Source organism: Sciurus vulgaris (assembly GCF_902686455.1).
Source record: "Sciurus vulgaris genome assembly, chromosome: 5".
Lineage (NCBI taxonomy): Eukaryota > Metazoa > Chordata > Mammalia > Rodentia > Sciuridae > Sciurus > Sciurus vulgaris.
In genome coordinates this window covers 5,004,588-5,028,975 of record NC_136465.1, presented here as the reverse complement: position 1 = coordinate 5,028,975, position 24,388 = coordinate 5,004,588, and the positions used below count along the sequence as shown (strand labels likewise).

Below are 24,388 nucleotides of genomic sequence, written 5' to 3'. Positions count from 1 at the left end.
GCACCGAATATGCAAACAGACAGTCGAAAACACGTACTAAAAAAGGCAGTGCAATGAGGAGTACATCCCACCACGCAGCACACCAAGAACGAAACCCCAAGTTTCAGAAGCGCGTGGTGTAGACGGTTTACACAGACGGGTAAAGGAAAATAGGACATGGGCAGGCGGCAAGTCCTGGAGCCAGGACCCCTGGAGTTCCCCACACCCTTGAGCACATGCAACAGAACTACCGTTCACAAGCCCACCCCGATCTTCCCTCTTCACTTCCCATGCCCATGGGTGCACACGGGGTTTTCAGGAGCTTGGTGCCATGTCCTAACCCCACCAACTGCCCGCAGAACAGACAGTGCAACTGCCTTCAAGGAAGCCAGCTGTGGGAGGAATCTGCAAAAATGTAAAAGAGCAGCAACTGGAGAAGAGAAGCACAACCAGACAGCAGGGGGCCAGGATGAGCTTCAGGCGTGAGCTGGTCCCCAGGTCCAGTTCTATGGTGGAAGCCTTGGAGGACAGGAATCCCCACCTAGAGGAACAGCTCTGGCAGAAGAACTGGCATGACATCGGAAAGACAGTGAATGAAGTCAGGAGATGGTCAGAGAAAGAACGGGGCACCCCGGACTGCAGGTGCAGGAGCAGCCCAGGCCCCTCCCGTGGGCTCCAGCTTAGGAAGGGTGTGGGGGGTCACAAGCAGCTGCCCGTGGGTGGGTCCGGGACTGAGACCCAGGGGAGACCAGTCAGGGACGCCACCATAACCGAAGGAGGTGGCAGAGGCTCAGCAGAGGCAGTGTGGGTGGGGCCAGGGGCTGAACTGAGCATTGTTTAGGTGATAAAAACAAAGTTCTTGACCTTTGGTTAAATCTGGCCAAATAAACACATGCTTTCTCTTACCCCCCAAGACCCCAATAAAATGACAGTAAAAGAAAACAAAAGGACATGAACCAACAAAAATTAAAAGTAGACAAGAGTTGTCTAGGGAACTAAAAAGCAAAGAAAATGAAAGGAAAGCCAGGTCTGGCAGCAGGGAGGCTGAGGAGACTGACCCTAGGACTCAGGAGCAGGTGCTCAGAGCAGGTGCCGGGCACAGGAGCCGGGCCTGGGGAGGGGTGCACAGGAGCCGGGCCTGGGGAGGGGTGCACAGGAGCCAGGCCTGGGGAGGAGTGCACAGGAGCCGGGTCTGGGGAGGAGTGCACAGGAGTTGGGCCTGGGGAGGGGTGCACAGGAGCCCAGACCTGGGGAGGGGTGCACAGGAGCCGGGCCTGGGGAGGGGTGCACAGGAGTTGGGCCTGGGAGGAGTGCACAGGAGCCGGGCCTGGGAGGGGTGCACAGGAGCCAGGGCTGGGGAGGGGTGCACAGGAGCCGGGCCTGGGGAGGGGTGCACAGGAGCCAGGCCTGGGGAAGAGTGCACAGGAGCCGGGCCTGGGTAGGAGTGCATAGGAGTTGGGCTTGGGGAGGGGTGCACAGGAGCCCAGGCCTGGGGAGGGGTGCACAGGAGCCGGGCCTGGGTAGGAGTGCACAGGAGTTGGGCCTGGGAGGGGTGCACAGGAGCCGGGCCTGGGAGGGGTGCACAGGAGCCGGGCCTGGGGAGGGGTGCACAGGAGCCGGGCCTGGGGACTCCGGAGCAGGAGCCGAGAGCAGAGGGCTGTTGGGCCTTAAGGAAACGTGCAGGAGCAGACAGCTGCTGGACCCCAGAGTGCTGCAGGGATGCCCAACCGACCAGGCTCTGGATGTAAGAGTCCAGGCCGAGCTCTGGAAAAGCAGAAGGTTCCACGTGAGGAGAAATGTGTCCATGGTAGACCTGGAGATCCAGCTACGGAGTTTCAGCAGTCTTGATACAAAAGCGAATGACTGATTTAATGACGATTCATGCAGACTGGAATAAAAAGCAAGAAGAGTGCAAGTGTGTGCAAAGGCAGGTGCATGTGCAAGGAAGCAGGGTGCCCTGGGAGGGAGCCAGCTGCAAACCGACCTCTCTCCCCAAAGTAAGGTCCAAACTAAAGTCAAGACCACAGCGCAGCTGGTGCCTGGAACGAGGCGGGTGAAAGCAGACCCCGCGGCAGCAGCAGGCCTGGAGGGGCCGAGCAGAGGCTGGAAGGAGGGGCTCTTCTCCACCACGTGCCTGTGAATGGAGCGGGGTCTCCTGTCAGTGCCTGTGCACGCACTCTCCATCCCGACAGCCAACGAAGTTCTGACACGGACAACTGGACCTTGCCACAAGGCAGCACTTACATGGGCCCATTTCTGTGAACCCTTCAGAACAGGAAAATCCAGAGACAGAAGCAGATCAGCAGGTGCCGTGGGCTGGAGTGCAGTGACGGCTAGAGGACACGAGGCTGGAGTGCAGTGACGGCTAGAGGACACGAGGCTGGAGTGCAGTGACGGCTAGAGGACACGAGGCTGGAGTGCAGTGACGGCTAGAGGACACGAGGCTGGGAGTGCAGTGACGGCTAGAGGACACGAGGCTGGAGTGCAGTGACGGCTAGAGGACACGAGGCTGGAGTGCAGTGACGGCTAGAGGACACGAGGCTGGAGTGCAGTGACGGCTAGAGGACACGAGGCTGTTTCTAGGCAGTGAGAATGTCTTAAGATCGTGGTGACGGCTGCACAACTATGTGAATGTGTTTAAAACCAGTGAAACATTTAAAATGGGAAAACTGCATCAGTCGGATCTGAAAACACCAAGAACATGAGACGCAACCGCAGGGCCGCTCCTAGGGCTACAATCCGAAAGATGAAGGCCAAAAGACGGACAAATGTCGAAGATGTGGAGAAAACAACGCTCACGTGCTGCTGGTGGAATGAAAACCACCTCGGCACCAAGCTGGGTAACTACCCAGAGCAAGAGAAACAAACACGCATCCATAGCAACTCCGTCCATATTAACCAAAATACAAACCCTCTCCAAACGCCCCTGGCCGGCGAGCGGATAAGCCCGCTGCGGCTCAGGCGCAACAGAATACTACTTGGCTGTATAAAGGAAACAAAACCCCCGCTGCACCCAAGGACTTGGCAACCTCAGAAACAGAGGCCGGGGCTCCCAGGCACGGGGCAGCACCCACCCCCAGCCGCACAGGACCTTGGTAGGAGGCAGGCTGCCTGCGTGGGGCTGCGGGAAGGTTCTGGGTGAGCACACGGCTCCAGGTTTGATGGTGGTGACTCTTTGCCTTTGTCAGAACTCAGTGATCTGTACTCTTAAAATGCACCCTTCGTGTCAATCACGTCTTTCATAAAGTTATTTTTTAAAAGGTAAACCACACCAGCCTGTAGAAGCCCGTGACTGCAAGGGGAGCAGAATGCTGGCCTAAGAGGCGAGAGGAGAAGCCGGGGGAGGGGAAGGGGGCAGTGTGCCTGGCTTCTCGGGTGGCCTCTTTCTCAGTTCATTACCAACTTTAACTCTGGAGAGTTTCACCAGCTTCTCACTTCAGCAAAATGTCACCTATTTACCACTATGACCAGTAACAAAGTGAAGCGGAGGACACAGCTGGACAGGAGGAGAGGATGGACAGACGTGGGCAATCCTCCCGGTGACGTGCCCTGCCGTGAGTACCGCGCGCAGCTCGGTTGGCTGGAGCAGCCTTGCAGGCAGCAGGTGGGGCTCCTCTTCCCTCCCGTCTTTCCACAGGAGCTGGGCCCACAGAACGTCACTTGCAAGTGTGCTTCCCGTCACTAGTTCTGGGAAAGGCTTGAATCACGGGCGGCAAGCTCTTGACGGAGTGCTCTTCCCTGGAGGCCAGCTTTCCAGCAGTGACAGGATCTAAAGATGTGGAGGCACAGCCCCTGCATCCAGCCCGCCTGGCTGAATTACTGTCCCCACAATGAAGCCAACAGGTCAGCGATCATGTCACTCTGTATGCAGACGGCCTGCGCGTTCGCTGCTACAGTGAAGTTCTGAAGCTGCTATGCTGAAGGCCACGTTTGATGGGCACGGCCTGGAGACCGACTCAACAGACAAAAGCAGCTTCCTACTCGATTCCTACTTTCTCCAGGAATATACAACAACATGAGCCCCCCATCTAGTGGTCAAAAAGAAAATGTCTCAAGAAATGCTCAAAACAAAACCGACTCCTGACCTTTATTCTCCAACACCACAACTCCTGGCCGGAAGAGACAAAAGGGCACCCTTGCCCGGGGGAGACACACTCTGCCAAGCTCGGTCCCCAGGCATCCCATGCGCCCTGCCCAGCCCTCAGGACAGCCCTCCACTCTCCTGGTCTAGCCCTGCTTCCTCCCTCGCGAGCACACCGCCCACGTCACCACTGTACTCCAAGCCCAGTCATGAAATCAGTCAGCAACAGTGTACCCATGTCCAGCCTGCAGGCATGCACGTCCCTCATCCAAGGACGAGCCCAAGCAGGGGTCTCTGGGGCCTGGGAGAACAGCGCTCTGCGAGGGTAGGAAGCACAGGTGAGTCTAGACTGGGCGTGAGCATGCAGCGCCTGTGTGGACAGGCCTCCAGGGCAAGAGCACTCTGTGGAGAGCTTGTCGCCTGTGAGTCAGGCCTTTCCCAGAACTAGTGACGGGAAGCACACTTGCAAGTGACGTTCTGTGGGCCCAGCTCCTATCGAAAGACGGGAGGGAAGAGGAGCCCCACCTGCTGCCTGCGAGGCTGCTCCAGCCAACCGAGCTGCGCGCGGTGCTCACAGCAGGGCACGTCACCGGGAGGATTGCCCACGTCTGTCCATCCTCTCCTCCAGTCCAGTTATGTGCTGTGGCTGGGCTCCAGGACTTGCCTGGCCCAGGCAGCCCCACACCACAGTCCCCGTGGGCCCCAGCCCACTAAGCAGAGTGGACACCTGCGCGACACACTGTGCTGCCTCCTTGGAGAGCTGTCATTAGAATCAGCCTTTATAAAAGGACAGAAGAGGCGTGTGCAAGGGACAGGCGCTCGCAGGAAACACCACAGAAAGAAACTGAAGCATGGGCCAGCGCTCTCCATCCCACGCACGCTGGAAGCCAGGTCTTGCTTTCCGGAAGCTACTGGGACAAGGCCCCGACCAACCCCCCATGAGGGCCCACAGCACCTTCAACTGGAGGGTGCACACTGACCAGTCCACTCTCCGAAGGGCAACCGGATGGAAGAGGGCGCAGGCAGCAGGCGGCTTCCTGCTCTCCAGCTTCTACCAAGTGTTCCTCTCGCGAGCACGTGGGCAGTTCCAGGAGCCCCGGTTCCCCTCCACACCGTCCCCGGGGCTCCCCTGCCAGCAGCCCTCCTGGGCCTGGGGCAGGGCCTCAGGTAACCGACTGAGCGGCTCCCTCCTGGATCTGATGGGGACACATGCCCAGGACATAAAAACCTCTGCATGAAGGAGACAATGCACGTTCTGGTCTGTAGACACCTTTGGAGTCTCACGGAGCCCAGTAAACTCGCCCTGCTCTACACAAACACCCGGCCAAGAGCGAGGAGAGGCTTCAACTCCAGGGGAGCCTGGTGGGTGCTGAAGTCCGATGGACTGGAGAGCAGGCAGGAGGAAAAATCAGCCATTCCTGCTTCCCGACGCGGCCATGTGCTGTGCCGCCTCCAGGGACAGACCCACCCCATGCTGCCGTGGCCTCTTCCCCTCTTATTTATGACAAAAAAGTGCTCCGCACCCTCCAAACCCACTCACAGGACACGTCCCGAGCTGGCAGGGACACCCAGCAGAGGGGGCCTCAGACCTGGGCCTGAGCCCTGCCCCACCCTGTGGCATCTCAGGGAACCTGCCCCACTCCAGGGCCCTTCAGGGCAGCTGGCAGGCAAGCAAGGCAGGAGGAGGGCAGGAGGAGGCAGGAGGAGGAGGGCAGGAGGAGGGAGGAGGGAGGAGGCAGGAGGAGAGAGGAGGAGGGCAGGAGGAGGGAGGAGGGGGAGGGAGGAGGAGGGGAGGAGGAGGGAGGAGGAGGCAGGAGGAGGGAGGAGGAGGAGGGAGGAGGAGGCAGGAGGAGGGAGGAAGAGGAGGGAGGAGGAGGCAGGAGGAGGCAGGAGGAGGGCAGGAGGAGGGAGGAGGAGGCAGGAGGAGGGCAGGAGGAGGCAGGAGGAGAGCAGGAGGGGGGAGGAGGGCAGGAGGAAGGAGGAGGAGGCAGGAGGAAGGAGGAGGATGGAGGAGGAGGGAGGAGGAGGGAGGAAGAGGGCAGAGGAGGGAGGAGGAGGGAGGAGGAGGGAGGAGGAGGAGGAGTAGGAGGAGGAGGGAGGAGGAGGGAGGAGGAAGGAGGAGGAGGAAGGAGGAGGAGGCAGGAGGAGGAGGAGGAGGGAGGAAGAGGGAGGAGGAGGGCAGGAGGAGGGCCAAGGCACTACCCCGCACCAGCACACCAGGGCTGGACACCTCAGCTGCCCACCACCCATGCCAACCCACCAACCGCAGCTCTCAAGCATTTGGATGTGAAAAAATTTGTGTCCTGAAAAACTTAACTGAGGTTTAGAAACCATTCGTTCTTTCGACCAATTTCTAATTACGTGAATGGGCTTAACAAACTTGAAGAGCATGGACAACGGAACTGACCCTGACGCTGCCTTTCTGATGACCCCAACGAGCCCTCCGTGCCCTGCTCCCGCATGCAGACCCAGGGCACAGGGACAGGAGGAGAGGGGACCTCAGCAACAGGGGCTAGGCGAGGCAGCAGCACCAGGCGGGGCCCATGCCAGAGGGGCATCTGTGTGGGGGACCATCCCACAGAGCCCCAGAGCCCCAGCAGGGCAAGGAGGGCGGGCACACGAGGGCCTGGAGGTCAGGGTCCCGGTGGGGCGGTGTCCGCTGGGGCTGGAGCTGCGCGAGGAGCACGTCCCCTCAGGCAGCCTGGCGCGGGGTGTGGGTGCCAGAGCCCAGGCAGGGCAGGGACAGCAAGTCAGACGAGGGCTCCCAGAACCCCCCAGAACAGCCGACGGAAGACAAGCGGGCAAGGCACACGCTCGGGGACTGCGGCGCAGTGCCCTGCTGGCCCCAACCCCAAACCCGCGGATTCGGAGCTTCCGGGCTTGGTCAGAGGCTGGTCACCAGCCTCCCTCCTGGCGAGGTCTGGGTGGTGCTCCGGGTCCCCTCTAATCCTGCTGCAGGCGTTACTGAAACTGTCCTCCACAAGCCACGTGGGTGGCCTAGTTAGAACAGAAGACACCACAGTCCCCGCGGCAGTCACCATGCAGGGGTGCACTCCTGACGAGGGCGAGGACCACCAGCTGTTTCACCACTAGAAAGACTTTCGCCCAAGCAGAATCACCTGCTCAGGGAGCTCGGCACTGCACGGGGAGCCCCCGGCCACGAGGAGAGCTCGGCACAGCACCTGAGGGACCAGAGAGGAGCTGGCAGGCTTCCCGGGAGACACAGTCACTGCCCGCGGTGACCTGGCAGACTTCTTCAGCATGACCTCAGGAGGCCAGAGACGGCGAGGAGGGGCCAGTGAGACAGGCAGGCGGGGGAGCCCAAGCCCACTGGCGAGGGAACAGGCCCAGGGCTCCAGGGTGGAAGGCGTCCACAGGGTTCCCTATGCCGATGCTGCCCGTGGCCATGCAGGACACGTCCCCAGCCTGGGAAACAGCCACCACAGGGATGTTGGGCAAGGACCCCCGTGTCAGTGATTATTTAAAAAATTTAACTTTATGATCAGCTTTCCTCAACAACGTGGAGGCCAGAGCCCAGCTGACCTCGATTTCTTCTTTCTACAACACAAGTTCCTACTGTCCAAAGGAAACGTCAGAACTTTCCCAGGGGCTACGAGAGACAGACCGTCAGCAAAATGGGATTCTAGTGACACCTAGCGGCCTCACTAAATGTACACACCGCAGTGGAAATGGGGGTGACAGGGCAGTTAAACAGGTGAGATGAGGGTCACTTCCGCCCTTACCCCTGCGTTCTGTGGAGGGTTCAGGCAAGCTCACTACAATCAGGGAAACGCAAACGGAAACACTCCTCCCCACCTGCAAGCCAGGAAAGGAAGGTACTAAAGGTGTCCTACGCCGCGTCAAAAGATGGAAATCAGCACATCGTCCAGGAGGCGACTGGCAGCATCTATCGAGCGTGAATATGAAGCCCTCTGAACTCGAACTGGAACCCCGGGAAGGACGCCTGCATCTTCAGGAAGGTGGCATGCAGGCGGAGGCCAGGACGAGGCAGAAGCCACGCTCACTGGCAGGCAGGCCTGCGGCTGGGCATCTGCCACAGAAGACCTCAACGCACCTTGAATCGGGAACCCACCGGCGCGTACTCACGGGAAGAGGGCCTTTCCTAGCTAGTTAACTTCAAGGCCTCGTGTGTTCCATAAAGAACGTCTAGTGGTGTCTGTGACGTATATATGAACATGAGTGTATAAACATGCATGCATTTGACGCTTTCATATACTTAGTGAAAAGTCTGCAACTAGATGACCCAAATTCTCCATGGTGGGCCTCCCCCAACACAGGGAAAGGAAGGTCAGGCAGGAGACACAGTATACTTTTAAAATGCACTGAAACCAAGAGAAGGCTCGTTTTCAAGATAGTCGAGCATACCTAAAAACCAGTGGTTAAATGCACTCAGTAACAGAATGTGCCTGCAGTGAGAGAGCAAACTCACGAATGTGCACAGGAAGTGCCAGGGGACGGGGCTCAGGGTACACATGGCCCTCAGTAAGATCCCAAGCTCTGCAAAAAATAAAAGTTAAAAATTGTTTTTGGACAATAAAGCTACAAATGTTTTGGAGTTTCTACAAGCCAGAGCCCCTGGGAAGGAGATGCTAGAAAAGACAAACTGAGAGAAAGGGGATGAAGTATGAGAGGGGGGACTGGAGGACACGGCAGCAATGAGAGCTAGAGACCAGGACTCCCGGGAGCAAGCCACCCTCAGCAAGCATTCCCAGTGTAGAACTAGTTGGAAGTCCAGAGCTACATATATTAACATATTACAATGCGTGTCACGTAACACACGATATATAAGATGTCATTCATGTTTCTTGACACTGGGGATCTATCCAGGGGAGCTTTACCACGGAGCTACTCCCCGGCACTCTATCTTGACACAAGGTCTATGTTGCTGAGGCTGGCCTCACACCTGCAATCTTCCTGCCTCAGCCTCCTGAGTCACACGGTGACAGCATGACACACCTAACAGTTTCGCATTTCTGTCTATGAATCTCCACTGATTCTGAGCTCTCACTACTCCTCACTACCCTCCCTGCCCCCATTTCCACACAACCTTTCAAATGCAGCTCAAGTCACTCCCCCTATGAAATGATCCTGATAGCTCCAGGCCTCTTAATTTTCCTTTATTCGTATTTTGTTAAAATATTTGCTGAGCATCTACTAAGAGCCAGAGATACGTTAGGCACTTACTGGAAACAGAGCCACAAACAAAGGGTGGCTGCACTTTGTGCTGGAGTGGAGACACCAAAATGTACCACAGAACAAGGCAGACCCCCGAGCAAAGCAGGTTTTAAAAGAGCAGAGGAGGCGAGAAGGAGTCAGAGGTTCTGCTGTAGCCTGGGGCACAGAGAAAGCTCTTCTGAACAGCTGACCTCGAGACTCTGCGGAGCACAAAACAGCAGCAGCCCTGCTGGCGCGGGTGCAGAAGGGCAGAGCGCCCACTGGTGGGGTGGAGAGAGCAGACGACTTGGAGGGCGCAGGCAAGGGGAGGGAGCAGCAGAGGTGGGAGCAGGGGACCAGCACTCCCCGCCAAGACCAGGGACCCTGAACTGTCTGGCACAGGGCAGACAGGCCGGGGACGCCACTCAGGGGTGGAGTGCCGGCCTCGCATGCTCAAGGCGCGGGGTTTAATTCCCAGCACCGCAATAAAACAGGGCCAGACAGTGATGTGGCAGACCATGCAGGCCACAGGTTTCTGCAGCCAGGACACAGAAGACGTGGGCAAAGGTGACCAGAAGAGCATGGCTGTTCCCACGGAACTTCACCTGTGGTCTCTAGGACTCAAAGGTCTAGGAGGAAGGAGACCGAGTTCTTTGGCAACCTTTACCCACTGTTGTCAGCTCACGGTCCATCAAACAAACTGACCGATCCAACCCTGCTCTGAGCCACTTAATTTTAAGTCATTTGGCCTCAGAAGGATGAAACTCACGTTTGCTACCAAGCAACTCACGGCTGACGCTGAAGAAAGGGAGTGAAAGGCGACCAGCAGTGACCGGGACCAGGCACGGCCACACAGGGCCAGGGGAGGCAGAGATGGGCCCAGATAAGCCGAGGTGGGGATGGCCAGGCTCCAGGAGAGAAGGGGAGAGGAATGGGGGTCCTGCCCACACCCTCTTCAAGGAAACAGGGAAAAGGAACTTGAGCAAAGGACCACGTGACCTGCCCTCAGACACAGAGACAATTGCACGAATTCAAATGCACTCCCAGCAAAAAATGATCCACATTTCAGTGCAGCTGCAAGTCGGTGGGCACAGGAAGTGTGAGGACAGGCTTGATGGAGGGGCCTGACCCTTAGCAGGGTGGCCTGCACCTGTAGGCCCAGGTACTTGGGAGGCGGAAGCAGAAGGGTTGCTGGAGCCCAGGAGTTCAAGACCAGCCCGAGCAACGCAGCAGCACCTGTCTCAAAGGAGCAGGACCTGGAGAACGTGCATGGAGCACAGGTGAGCTGTTTAGGCAGAGGACAGCCAACACTCAGGGCCAAAACCCAGGCACCCACCAGCCACAGCAGCAGCCCCAGGACAGGGGCTTGGAGGGCAGGGCACCAGGGACGGGAGGCTCACTCAGGGAGCTGAAGACCAGGGCTGGAGGCTCAGCGAGCCACAAGGACCACGTCTGGGGACTCAGCGAGCTATCAGCTCTGGGGAGGCAGTGACAAGCAAGCAGCAACAGGAGGAAACCACCCAAGGACCCGACAGACACAAAGGCAGAGGAGACGTGTCATCGACACCCTGGACAAGAGCAAACACAGGCAGTGAGGGCGGGCAGCCCCGCCACCATGGACACCACAAGTGGGAGGTGGCGCCGCCTCTGGCCTGAGTGGCTGGGCTGGCAGTTCTGCTTCCCCACCTGCTGGTCTTCAGGAAGTCCCAGGGGTGGGAACCCAGCTGGCCACCGTCCAAGGCATCCTCCTAGGCGTGCCTGTGCTGGGTTCACGCATTCATGGACAGGTTCAGCCTGGCATGTGGGCCAGAACATGGCATGGACCGAGTGGCCGCGTCATCAGTCACCACACCAGGGACATCGCGGATCGCATGCCATTGGCGGGGACATCCTAGATATCACAGGGAAGGCACTCTGGACGGTAGAGAAAAATCAACTGAGTGACATCATTACCCTGGTGGCAAACGCAGTCCAGAGACGCAGGAGAAATCTGGGATCTACCACAGCAGAGGAGGCCAGGATCCAAGCTAAAGGCAGGCAGTGACCCTAAGACAGTGATCCAACTGGAAAGAAACCACCCAGAAGTTCCAACGGATAAATGACAAGCTGAGGAAAGGATATCTACGACTCACACAGACGAAGGGTAACATCCCCGATGTTGGAAGAGCACCCAGAAACTAAAATTAAGGTGAGAGGAAAATGGGCAAAGGCGTGAGTATGTGCTGCACAGACAAACACGCACTCACATCGGCACAAAGACGGTCGTCCTCGGCCCTAGGAAAACGCCAGCTGGCCCACACCGAGATCCGCATCCTTACCCGCAGAGAGGGGAGGAGCCACACGCTGGAAACGCCAGATCTTGAAGACACATGGAGTGGTGGTTATCGGCCGGAGGGAGTACGAGGCCAGCTCCCTGGTGGGTGGCCTGGTCACCTCATCAAGAGGTAAGTGTGCTCTTACCCAGCAACGCCACTCTGAGCGCTGCCTGCGTGTGACGTGCCGCACGTTCAAGGTCACCAACTGCAGTACCGTCTGTGAGGAAAGACTGAAACAGCCTACGGGGAGGGGTTCTCTGCAACTTCAAAGACACGCTCAGGACAAAACCTTCTCGTGTCCCCGTGTACACCCGCTCTCCCGCCACGCCTCTCCCACGTCCCCACGCAGCCACGGCTCTCCCTTCTGTTGCTAGATGTTATCTGGCTCCTTAAAGACAACGTCCCAGGCCCGGGCATGTAGGTCAGCACACGAGAGATCATGGGTTCAGACCCACACGGGCTCAGGGAAGAACGCTACATGACGAGAGCGAGCATACCGCCTGTACTTCTGGGCTGTTTCCGTCGGCCCGATCGCTTTGCGTTTCATCACTTCACAGCGTGAGTTGGCAGCGGACTCCTTTCTTGCTGCGCAGCATCCTACTGTGTGGGCACTCGAGCTGCTCTCAGTGTCTGGCTGCTACGAATAGAGCTATTATGGGGGAAAACAAAAAGAAACGCAGGCGGCAGAGCCCCTGCAACCAAGGCCCAGCCCAGGGGACGAGGGGACGAGGGGACGGGACGGCAGGCCACACCAGGAAGCACTGGGAACTCGGAGCACCCAGTTAACCAAGCCAGCCGGGGTTGAAAGACCCAGGGAAGAAGCCAGGCAGACCAGAACTCAAGGAAAAGGAGATGCGGGCAAGCAGAGGGCGAGGGCTGGACCGGCCATTGTCAGAGAGTAGGCAGGTTCAAATAAAAAATAAGAACGACCGAGAAGAGAGGGAACAAGGAACAGCGGATAAAAGATGAAGTCAAAGAGTCAAACCGGCTGAATAAAGGTAGCCGAGGAGGCCCAGCATGCACACCACTGGAGTCCCAGGAGAGAAGAGCAGTACGATGAAAGAAAGCAACACTTAAAACTATAATCCAAAAAAATGTTCAGGAATAAAGACCCGAATCTCTTGAAAAGGCCAACCAGTCGGGCACGGTGGTGCACACCTGTCATCCCAGCTACTCAGGAGACTGAGGCAGAAGGATTGCAAGTTCAAAGTCAGCCTCAGCAACTTAGCAAGGCCCTAAGCAACTTACCAAGACCCTGTCTCAAAACAAAAAGGGATGGGGATCTATGAGCACTGATGTGACAGTGTCACTGTGAATGCTGATGTTAAGTCCTCTGGGTATGGAAACAACCTAAGTGTCCTTCAACAAATGAATGGATAAAGTAAATGCGATACATATACACAATGGAATATTACTCAGTCATAAAGAATGAAATAATGGCATCTGCCTGTAAATGGATGGAACTAGAGAATATCATGCTAAGTGAAATCAGTCAGTCCCCAAAACCAAGGTCAAACATTCTGATATGTGGATGCTAACCCACCGCAAGGGAGGAATAGAAGTCCACTGGATTAGACAAAGGGGACAAAGGGAAGGGATGGGTAGAGGAACAGGAAGGACAGTGGAATTAATCAGGCGTCACCTCCCTAGCCTCATATTTGAATACACAACCAGGGTAAGTCCGTATCATGTACAACCCAAGAACAGGACCCTGATTAAAATGAGTTATACTCCATGTGTGTATAACTTGCCAAAATACATTCTACTGCCATATATAACTAAAGAATAAAAGTTTTGAAAGGCTGGGGATGTGCTCAGTGGTAAAGGGTCCCTGGGTTCAATCCAGGGGCCAACCAGACTGAAAAGATCAGTTCAAAACAGTAAGCGTGTCAGACCATCAAAGCAGGGGGAAGAAAAACATAACCTGGAGTTCCCAGGCAAAGAGATCAAACCATCAGCAACGGAAGAAAGAATCAGACTGTTACGAGATGCTTCAGAAAGAACATTCTAGCTTCCACTTCTGCTTATTCCCAACAAACCAACTCTTGCAAACACATTCTGCACCACAGAAACAAACAACGGAGCGCTCTGGAAGTGGGGAAGGCAACCCTAAAGCAGAGCACGCGTGGCCTCCACTTCCTCGTCTCCACGGGCAGATGACGGCCACCTCTGGGGAGCGGTGGAGCTGGGCAGCTGGGGCACAGGAGGATCCACTGTCACTCAGCTGAAGAGAGCAGGGGAGGAGGCTGGACGGCCAGAAGCCCCAGAGCACGAGGTAAGGATCCAGGGATAAAGAACCAGAAGAAGAACCTGGAGCCGAGAGTGCAGATCCCAAGCCCATCGCACCTCGGAGTGCGTTCCCGGCACAGTTGACGACGGTTTGTCACAGTTAATCACACCTATCTCAAAACTGCCAGCAGAGGGGAACCCGAGGCTCCCAGGAAGTACACTGACTGGATCGTTACACATTATTCGTACGTGGATCAAAGGCCACGTGGTACCCCACCATACCACGGTCAATTAAAAAGCAACCTAACCCAACCAGTAAAATGGGATCACTCACCTCGCAACACGGCCAAGCAGGCCTCACCCAGGAACGCAGGAACGCAGGACAAGACCACGCGCCCACCCACCTCGACAGCCAGGACAGGGACAAGTGATCCTTGAGGGACGTGGGAGGCACTATCGCTATTTAATGAATTAGGAACAACCACAGCCAGGACAGAAGGGAGCTGCTTGCTCAGCCTGCAGAAGCACCGCGGGGCTGGGGTGGGGCTCCCCCTGCAGCGCTTGCCTGGCCCCCGAGGGGCTCTGGTTTGATCCTCGGCAACACATGCGAAAAGTACTTTGTCCACCTACAACTAAACAAATTAAAGAAAAAAAATCTACAAAAAAACCGATGGCCGTCGTCATACTCAGAGACTGAAAGCGTCTCCAAGATCACACCCATTCAACACCATAAGCAGGTCTAGTGAGGGAAATTAAAGAAAAACACAAAGCAGCCAGAATGGAGAAAAAGTAGAATTATCTCTGCTTGCAACGACCCAACACTGTATATAGAGTATTCCAAGGAACCCACAAAACACTTCAAACTAATGAGCAAGTGTAGCAAAGCTGTAGGATTAAGACCAAGATACAAAAACTGGGTCTATACTCCAACAACCAGAAATTCAACAATAATGTTAAGATGACAATTTCATTTACATGAAAATGACCAAAATATTTAGGACTACATTTAGTCAATGGAGTATACAATTTGTACACTGAAAACTACAAAAAACACAAAGCAAAAAAGTACATCCTGTTGTGTGTGGTGGCTCACACCTCTAATCCCAGTGGCTCAGAGGCTGGGGCAGAAGGATCACAAGTTCAAAGCCCAGCCTCAGCAACTCAGCGAGGCCCTAAGCAACTTAGCAAAACCTGTTTCAAACTAAAATATATAAAGGGCTGGGATGTGGCTCAGTGGGGTTCAATGCAATTTGAACAATGCATTTGAACAGATGTTTCTCCAAATAAAATGACCAAGCATCCCACTAAAACCTGCTCAGCATCAAGAGCCATTAGGAAAACAGACCTCAGTGACGGGAAGCAGCTGCCTCCGCAGACTGCCATCAAGAGCGGGACCTGCCCGGGCGAGGAGAGGGAGGCGACCTTCACACGTGCTGTCGGAACGGGAAATGGGGCCACCACGCTGGAAGACAGTTTGGTGGATCCTCAGTGAGCTAAGCACGCGTGCTGTCCCCGGGAGCCAGCAGATACACGTACCCACGGAACTGAAAGCGGACCCAGCAGAAAGTCCACGCACAGACGCACACAGCGGTGCTGTCCCAGCAGCCAGGAGCTGTCGGAACCCATGTCCGCCAGGCCATTAGCGTGAGCGGCTGGACGAGCCACACACCGTGCTGGCCACACGAGGCCGAGTCCCCACACACCGCCACACCAGCACTGTGCTCGGTGAAGAGAGCCCACCCTGACAAGCCAGAGCGTGACGTGTCCAGAACAGGCAAGTCCAGGGGCGAAAGGTGGGTCCGCGATTCCCGGGGGGAAGGAATGAGGCACAACTCCTAACGGCGCAAGCCTTCTGAGCGGATGAAAGGCTCAGAACCGGAGGTGGGACCAGGACTGGTGGGGTGTGCACTGCACAACGCGAAGGCACGGCTCTGGCGTGCATCCTATTTCAAACGAAGAGAGCCAGACGATCATGAGTATGAAGGAAAATAAACCGGAAACAGATCTTCGCGAATGAATGAGGACCAAAGAAACAGTGCACACATGAACAAGAAAGGCTTTTCTCTCTTAATATGCTCAAGATACAGACAACTGTTTAAAGCAAAACTGACACACTACCTGTAGAATTAGAATGCACCCACACACAGTCCACAGGAGAACCTCAACACAAGGCAGGACGTGCACTACCCAATTCCTGTGGCTGGTAAGAAGGGAGGAGGTCGAACACCCCGATCTGAGAATTTAAAACGTGAACCTGGAAAGTTCAGCCCGCCCAACATTGCCAGGAAAGGGAGGGGACTGGAGACGAAGCTCCGCACTGCGCTTCAGCAGGAGTCTGACGGCCGGGGCTGCTTGTGACCTGGGGGAGTGCTGGCACGCCTGTGCAGACAACCCCAGGCCTCGCCCTATGCATCCCTGTTGGGTGCATCCTTTAGAGTGAGACAGTCACGGAAAGCAAAGCATCTGCTCGAGTTCTGTGAGCTGTTTCAGAAGTCGGCACACTTACAGAGGCAGCCAAGGAGCGGGAGCTGTGTGGCTGGTCAGAAGTGGCAGAGGCCCCAACGTGCAATTTGCATCTCAGGTAGGGGCGAACAGCCCCACCTTGTGCAATGCTGCAGAAGGCAACCAAACACAGGGCGCCCGCCCAGGTGCTCAGGGGCTGGAGACCGGCTTGATGCGTGAACCCCAGGCAGCTGGTGTCAGCAGTGTTGCGTGAGACCAGAGAGAGACCAAGCGTGCGTTTTCCCAAACATAAAGCCTGTCACTGGAAAACAGTCCGTAAGGCAGGACCACTCAAGGCTACTCAAGACTCTGGGAGGACCCGACCTTCTAAAGATTCTCCAGAACCAGGCCGCAGGGCAGATGGGCCCCCAGGGCTGCAGCCACCAGGCTCTGCCACCCCCACTCAGCACTCCCCCAGGTCACAAATTCTTTGAGGTCTCTCACATCCCGGGACCTCCAGGGCACCTGGGGTACCTCTCTGCTCCACTGCTGAAGGAGGAACTACTTCCGGGGTAAGTGACCCAACACAGAAGGGTCCCCCTGTGGACTCGGGTGATGGCCATTCCATTCTCGGCCTCCCCTTGGTTTCATGCTCTCCGGCCACACACTTTCCTTCCAAACCAGTCTCTCTGCAGCAGAAACCACCCCTGGACCCGCCCAAGAGCTTCCTTCCACCTGTGACCCTACAGCCCCTCCCTCCCCACCTGCTCCTGAGCTGGGCTCCAGGACCGTCCTGTTACGTTGCCTGTGGGGACCTCAGAGGCCCTCCTGCTCCCTTGGTGGTGGCCACCTGGCAAAGCCCCAATCCTGGTCGGTGCAATACCCCTGCTCCCTTCTACTTGAGGGCCACTGGCAAACTACAGTCCCGCTCCCCTGGTCTCATACCCGCCGTCCTCAAGTGAGCCCCGAGTGCAGAGAGCTAGTGTAAGACCTTCTCTAGCCACACTCTCCCCTGTTCCTAGACAGCTATTTCAAGTGTTCTCAAACCCCTGAAACCGTTTACTCTGCCCTCATGCTCAGGTGGAAGTTTTACTTCCTGTCACTGAGAAAGCAAAAATGAAACCATTTCCAGTGCACACCTGTGATCCCAGACTTGGGAGGCTGAGGTTGGAGGATCAAAAGTTTGAGGCTGGTCTCAGCAAATTAGCCAGACCCTGTCTCAAAACGATAAGTAAAAGGGATGGGGATGTAGCTCAGTGGTAAGGTGTCCCTGGGTTCAATCCCTAGTACCAAAAAGAAAAAAATTTAAAAGAAGAATTTCCACAAGTCCTGACTGCCATATCTACTCACTTAACAGCAACTGCCCAGAACATCTGCATTCCCTCCTGTCCTTAGGACGGACCCGTCCTTCACCCTGCCCACCCACCGAGGTTTCTCTTAGAGCCCAATGCACAGTGCGCTCAGGACACCTGCACTGGTTAACAGCGCCTTGTGCTGCAGCATCACCGAAAGCCCGCTGGGACCTCTGGCCTTCCCCAGGGCATGGTACGTGGCCATCATGGCAGGAGCTGGCCATACACTCCACCCCCGAACACCCAGCACACCGCTCCTGGACTTAGGCCACTAGCCCTCTAGACAGTACTGGTTTCACATCAGACCCATTTTCAGCTGCAGAAACTGAGGCTTGAAGATGTTAAACTGTTCGATAAGAGGTAGAGAAAGAAAAAAAAACTACCTAGTTCCACAACCCATACAAACATCGGTCTTAGGTTTCTACCAGGACAGATCACATCGACGTAAAGCGGGAGCGCTACTTACTTCTCCACCCAGAGCACCGACACCAGCTTCGCGCCTCTCTTCCGGGCTTTGTCCCAAGTGCTCTGGTACCCATCTTTGAAAACGACGTGAGTTACCTGTTTGTTCAAAGTCTTTGAAACCTGCAGACAGAAGGCAGAAAACAAAATGTACCTAAGTGTTTACTCAATTTCTTAAGGGTAACTGGTCAAAGAGGATGCTTTAGTCAATATCTGTCAAAATAAAAAGGTCCGAAGCCCCTACCCGAGTGTCCATTCTGACTGTCGACACACTGACGGATGTGCACTGTGGCCACCAACGCCGCCGGTTAGCATGCGCCTGCCCGCCACTTATCTCTGCTCCCCAGGACACTCCAAGTGTGCCGGGAAGGACTGAGCCACAGCTGCACGAGGGCAAGGGGAGAAGGCGGCCCCAGGAGGCCCACGTACCCAGCCAGCCACGGAGAGGGAGCCGTCAGACAGCAAGGCTGCCCCAGAGCCGCTGCTCCTTCTCCAGACAGAGTGACAGCTGGGACAGAGACAGGAATCGCATATCTAAGATCAAAAGCACTTGGTATTTTCAATCGCTGCGCTCCTGATAAGACCGGATTCTTCTCAAGGGATCAGACTTGGAGGGTCTAGAAATTTAAAAAAAAAAAACTTCTACATAGACACTGGGCAGTGTGGTTGAGAAAATCTCCCCGAAAGCAGGGCCTACAGGAGGCAAGAAGGAGGAGGAAACACAAGAAGCACAGAGCGAGCAGGACCAGCACTGGGAGGCACTGATGGAAAAACTTGGAAAAACAGGTCAATACGAAAGACAAACACTTGCTACCGGGTTGGGGGAACCCAGGAGCCTGAAGAAATCACAAAAGAAAGAAAAATTTCTCAAACTAAAGGACGTGCGTTCTGATCACGAGGCCTCCCCCAGGGGCCCAGCACCAGGGTCAGCACGTGGTGAGAAGTCAGCAGGTTCCAGTACGCCAGGAGTAAAGAGCCAAGGGGGGACGGGGCAAAGCAGGTCCAACGATGGGACACACTGTAGCAATCTGGAAGCGAGGGAATCATGAGAAAGCCCCCAAGGGGAAAACGCTCACCTGCCATCTTATAATCAGCCAAAACCCTGCCTGACGCAGCAGCTCGGGCAGGTCCCAACACCCGAGGCAACAGAAACAGGCCTGTCGGGTATCCTTTCTGGAGGCGGGAGTCCTCCACGCGTTGTGTGTCAACTTACGGAAGTAAGACCTGCCTTGGGTTCTGCAGTTTCAGCTGCCCTGTCCACTGGCACTGCCCAGGCTTGGGGGTCCCCACTCTGACACACTTCTGAAGGTCAAAAGCAGGCAAGACCACGCAAGGCCAAGGTCTCTGGCCTCCCTGGGCTCATCACCTAGGCACACCTCTGACATCATGGAAGGGGGCTCTGTCCAGTGCATGAGGCAAAAGGGACAGAGACCACATACGACTCTTACTGCGCTATACTGAGGATCCTTCTACTTCCTTATCATCGCGAATCTTTTAGTACGCTCAATTAGTACACTATGGTAGGTGTGCACCATACACTATGGTAGGTGTGCACAGGAAAACCACAGTCCACAGGGGGCCTGGCGTCATCCATGGGTCCAGGCATCCCCTTGACCCCGGGGATAAGCCAGCTGCTCAACACAGGAAACATGAAAGCAAGGATAGGCAAGAGCCAACGCAGACTGGATGGGGGCCGCGGGGCACAGGCTGGGGCTCCTCCAGGTCGTCACCGTCAACCTCACACCCTGCCCATCAGTCCTTTCAACAGGGCACAGGCATTAACTTCTACCAAGGGGGAGCTCGCAACAGTCAGGGACAGCTGGGCTGAGATTTCAGGACGAACCTGACCCCAGAGGGCACTCGAGCACTTGGGGCCATTTCTCCAGAGGCCTCCATCAAGCTGAGCAGCACTTCTACACGCCTTTGAGGAGGTAAAGCTGGTGAAAACTGGAGCGCGAGCCTCAGAACAGGAGGTGGGGTCTGATAAACCGCCCACCCCCAGCCGAGGTCCAGCGGCTACACGGAGGAACGGGGAACCCACAGAGCTGGGAACTCCAGAGTCCCACGTGCTGCTGCACAGGCCAGACGTCTCCTCTCTCCAACACAGGCGGGTTATTAGAGATGGTCCCTGATTGACCATGGGTGCACTTACGTTTTTTCAACTTCAAGGTACACAAAAGGGGTACATATCCAGTAGGAATCCTTCTTTGAATTTTGATCTGTGCCCTGGCTAAAAACAATGCTCTGGCAATGCTGGGCAGCTGCATGCGGCAGCGGCTTGCCACTGGCCACCTGATCACCAAGCTGACCTTGTCCTGCAGTGCGGTATTAAACGTATTTTTGGCATACAGTCTTTTCAATTTACAAAGGGTTTATCAGGACATAACCCCATCATGGGGGGCGATGTGGAGGGAGGAGATTTATGATCTAATTCCCCTTCCTGCAATTCCCCTCCCTCTCAGCCCTGGATCCCTTGTTCCACAGGGTCTGGTTAGGGTGGCCAAACAGGGCCCCTCCCCCTCTATGCCCCAGGCGCCCTCTTCCCCACCCTAATCCTGACCCTTCCCTCAAAGGTCTTCTCTCACTGTAATTTATCCTCTTACCCAAGCCTACCAGCCAGCCTCTCCCAAATGCCAAAAACCAAACACTTAGTTCACAGCAAAACTCCCCAGGAGAGCAGTCTATGTTCACCGTGGCCATTTCCTCAAATGTCAATGCCTGGACCAATCTGGATCCCCTTCACCCATTTCACAGAAAACCAGGCTGCTGAGTTCAACCATTACCTTCTAGTACTCAATCTAAAGTCTGACTCGCCATGTTGCCTGGGAATACAGGCCAAGTGTGCTGGAGGCCCTGGGTTTGGTCCCCAGCGCGGAGGGAAAACTTTGATTGTTTGTGCCATCTTATGTGTCCTGAGCCTCTGTGGAGTCTTCACATTCCACCTTTATTTTAATTATTTATTTTTTATTATGTACTGGGGATTGAACCAGGGGCACTTCACCACTGAGCGACATCCACCGACCTTTTTATTTTTGAGACAGGGCCTCACTAAGTTGGCCAGTCTGGTCTTGAACTTGGGATCCTCCTGTCAAAGCCTCCCAGGAGGCACTGGTATTATAGGCCTGCCATTGCAATGGTCTCAGATTCCATCTCAGAACTCCTTCCCTCCTTTGCCTTCAGCAGGGCCCCTCGGTCTACCGACACTCCTCTCTGCCCTGGGTGGCAGCCGGGCCACTTGCCTCCGATGCTGGGGCCGCTTCCTTCAGCATAGCTCCTCCAAGCCATGCGAGTATGACGGCCTCCACACTTGTGGCTTCACCTGACCCCAAATCTTGTCTCTACCCTGCAGCACACGTTCAGGGTACATACAAGCATCTACAAGATGTTTCCAACGTGCCCAAGTTCACAACCTTTCCCTCAGAAACCCGTCCCTTCTCCTGCGTCCTGGGCTTTAGCAGCCCCGTGCACCCAGTGAAGCCAGAATTGGGAACAGGTAGTTAGTGTAGAAATAGGGAATCGGGTCAAATCGAGGAAATGGAGGCCATAAAATCATCTGCCTCTGGAAGTTGGAGACTGCCCCTGGAAGAATGGAACGTCAAGGATCTCCAGAGCCCATTGATTACCAAATTTACCTGCCTTTATCGAGGACTGCAAACAAGGAGCTGCTAATTAATGTCCCCTGGGCCCTTACCTGCCTGAATCACCCTGGCCCTCCCCCTGCCCATGGTTTTTCACTTAATGCAAAACCAGGCCTAGTCATGTAGGCAGGAAAGAGAGATAAGCGGGGGGAGAGAACTGGAGAACAAAAGAGACTTTAACCTATAAAAGATGTAGGGTGCGCTCACTTCTTGGGACTTCAGAACATCAGCCATGGCCCCCTTCTTACTGCCGGGAGAAGTCTGTATTATTAGCTTTAAATAAAACCTGCTTAATATGCTTGCCTTGGCGTGCTTCTCTAGTGTTCAATCTTCAACATTAGAAGGAGCAGAACTCGGCACCGGTAAACGGCGGTATCACCAGGATGGACGCCAGGACCCAGCTCTCATTGATCATGCACCCTACACTGACTGCTGATCTCAGTGCTGCCTATGTTGGTTCTCCTTCCTCCCGCTGTGTCTTTCATGTTCTGAGTTATCATGCCGGATGTAAGAAAAGGTAAAGGCCAGGCACGATGGCACAGGCCTGGAATTCCAGTGGCTCGGGAGGCTGGGGCAGGAGGATCTGGAGTTCAAAGCCAGCCTCAGCAACATAGCAAGGCCCTAAGCAACTCTCACAGACACTGTCTATAAATAAAATATAAAAAAAGGGCTGGGATGTGGCTCAGTGGTTAAGCACCCCAGGGTTCAATCCCCAGTACAAAAAAAATATAAAAGGCAAATGCATCTCCTTACATCTCAGAAGATTGTCATACGAATCAACAATAAAATAGATTCTTACCTTTGCCCCCATATCCAGGAGTTGGTCGGTAAACGTTTTTGAGTAATTTTCTGTCCCACTGGAAGACCACACCTCAACATAGGCCACAACATCTGAAGACACAAGATGCTCACATGAAATACACATTGGTAGTTTCAGTATCCCTTGCCCAATAGATTTTGCTCTTGTTCTATTTATATTAAAAGGTTAAAACTTCATAATAGCATCAGTGCCTAACTCTTTGGCACTCAAAAATTTAATCAAATGCTTTTCCTGACATAGTCATATTTTACATTTCTAACACCTGATGCTCTTCCCAAATTCCTAAACAAGGTTTCATTATTTCAGAGCATGAGTCAGCTTTCTGAAAAGGGTCAGAGTGTAAATATGTTAGGCTTTCAGGAACCAAAAGTATTTTCCAACTATTCGACTTCATGATCACAGCAAAAACAAAAAAAAGTCACAGATGATGATAGTGAGCGGGCATAGCTGTGTTCTAACAGAATATTATGGGGAAGTACATTACAATTTGATATTTTCGTTTGTCATTTTTTCTTTTAAATCACTTAGAAATGGCAAGATTTTCCTTAGCTTACGGGTCCTCCAAGTACAGACAGCAAGACTGTCTGGGCTTAGGGAATAGCTTGTGGATCTCTGTTCTAGCAGATAACTTCTACAAATCTGATGTTTTACAATATTCAGGTGTCACTGGTAAACAACTGTGAGCCAAGCAAAAGGAAAAGTCAAGTTCACTTAAGACACTGAGTGGAATTAGGAAAATTACCCCATCTGATTAGAATGCATGTACAACAACTGATCTTTGATTATAAGGTCTTCATGCTACAAGCCTTCTCTCCAGTACCAAGCTAGGAGCACCTGGCACGACCTCAGACCTCAGCTCTTGCATGTGTGCAGCCAGCAGGGTTAGGAGCAGCAGGTGAGGGTCACTAGAGCAGCTGAGGGGCGCGCCCTGCGGACTCTGCCAGCCCAGGAGCAAAGCAAAGGTGCCTCGACGCCCCACGCTCTAGCCTCTCCACTTGCAAAATGGGGTCAGCTGCTGGGGTCGGAAGAACGAGACGCCACTGGCGCACTCGCCGTGACTGTAAGCGGTTACTTTGGATGTTAGATCAACAAGCCAGGGAGGTGGTGTCATTTCTTTTCCCGGTTCTAAAACTGCCAACGCCCCTAGAATCACTCGGTCACTCGGAGGCCTGAGGCTACCTGGGAAGGCTGAGTCTGAACCCTTCCCTCCAGTCGCCTCCCCACACAGGAGCCGATCCCGACCCTGCACCGCGACCTATCGCGTGCAGGTCGCCTCCGGGGGTCCAGGCGGGGGGAGGTCGTCAGAGGGAGGGGACCAGCGGGGTATGACACTGGTGGGGGGCTGGACGGGAGAGAGCGTGCGCTGGAGAAGGGGCAGGCGCGAAGGGATCGAGCGGAGGGGGCGCGGAGGGAGGGGAGGGGACGGGACAAGCCGAGAGGGGAGCGGGGATGGAGGGGCTGCTCCCCGCAGGTCCCCAGTGCGCTGCGATCCACCCACTGCGGCGCAGGCGGCGCCGCGCGCAGGGAGCGGGGACCCCTCACCTTTCAGGAAGGCGCCCCCCGGGACTCCGGGGGCCGCCATGTAGCGCGGCGGATCGCGACCGGGGAAACCGCGCGTGGCGAGCCGACGGGCCGGCACTGGGCATGCGCGGGCCGAGCACCGCCCTCCGCGGGTCCGCGCGCCCGGGCTTCGCGCGCAGCGCGGGGCGGAAGGAGGGCTGGTCCCGCCTCCCGGTCTCGCGGCCGCGCCCAGCGAACGCGCCCTCCTGGAGTGGCTGGGCGCCGCCGGGGTGGGCTCGGGAGCCCCTGCGCCGAGGGCCCTAGGGCCCGGGCTCCGACGGGCACCCCGCGCCCAAGAGCGCGCCCTCCCGGAGTGGCAGGGGCGCCGCCCGGCC

The 24,388-nt window shown here is 55.5% G+C and overlaps 1 protein-coding gene across 3 annotated transcripts in view; it reads right to left on the bottom strand.

Moving 5' to 3' along the window:
* Window positions 1-24,169, bottom strand: part of MCPH1 (microcephalin 1) — a 211,684-nt gene extending 187,515 nt beyond the window's left edge. For all 3 annotated transcript variants that reach the window (XM_079141817.1, XM_079141819.1, XM_079141818.1), the window contains exons 1-3: window positions 24,036-24,169; window positions 22,473-22,564; window positions 18,040-18,158 (exon numbers count right to left, since the gene is read on the bottom strand). In XM_079141817.1, coding sequence (XP_078997943.1) covers window positions 18,040-18,158; window positions 22,473-22,564; window positions 24,036-24,075 — 251 coding nt within the window. In that variant the 5' untranslated portion in view covers window positions 24,076-24,169. The remainder of the gene's footprint in view (window positions 1-18,039; window positions 18,159-22,472; window positions 22,565-24,035) is intronic.
* Window positions 24,170-24,388: the final 219 nt, after the last annotated feature.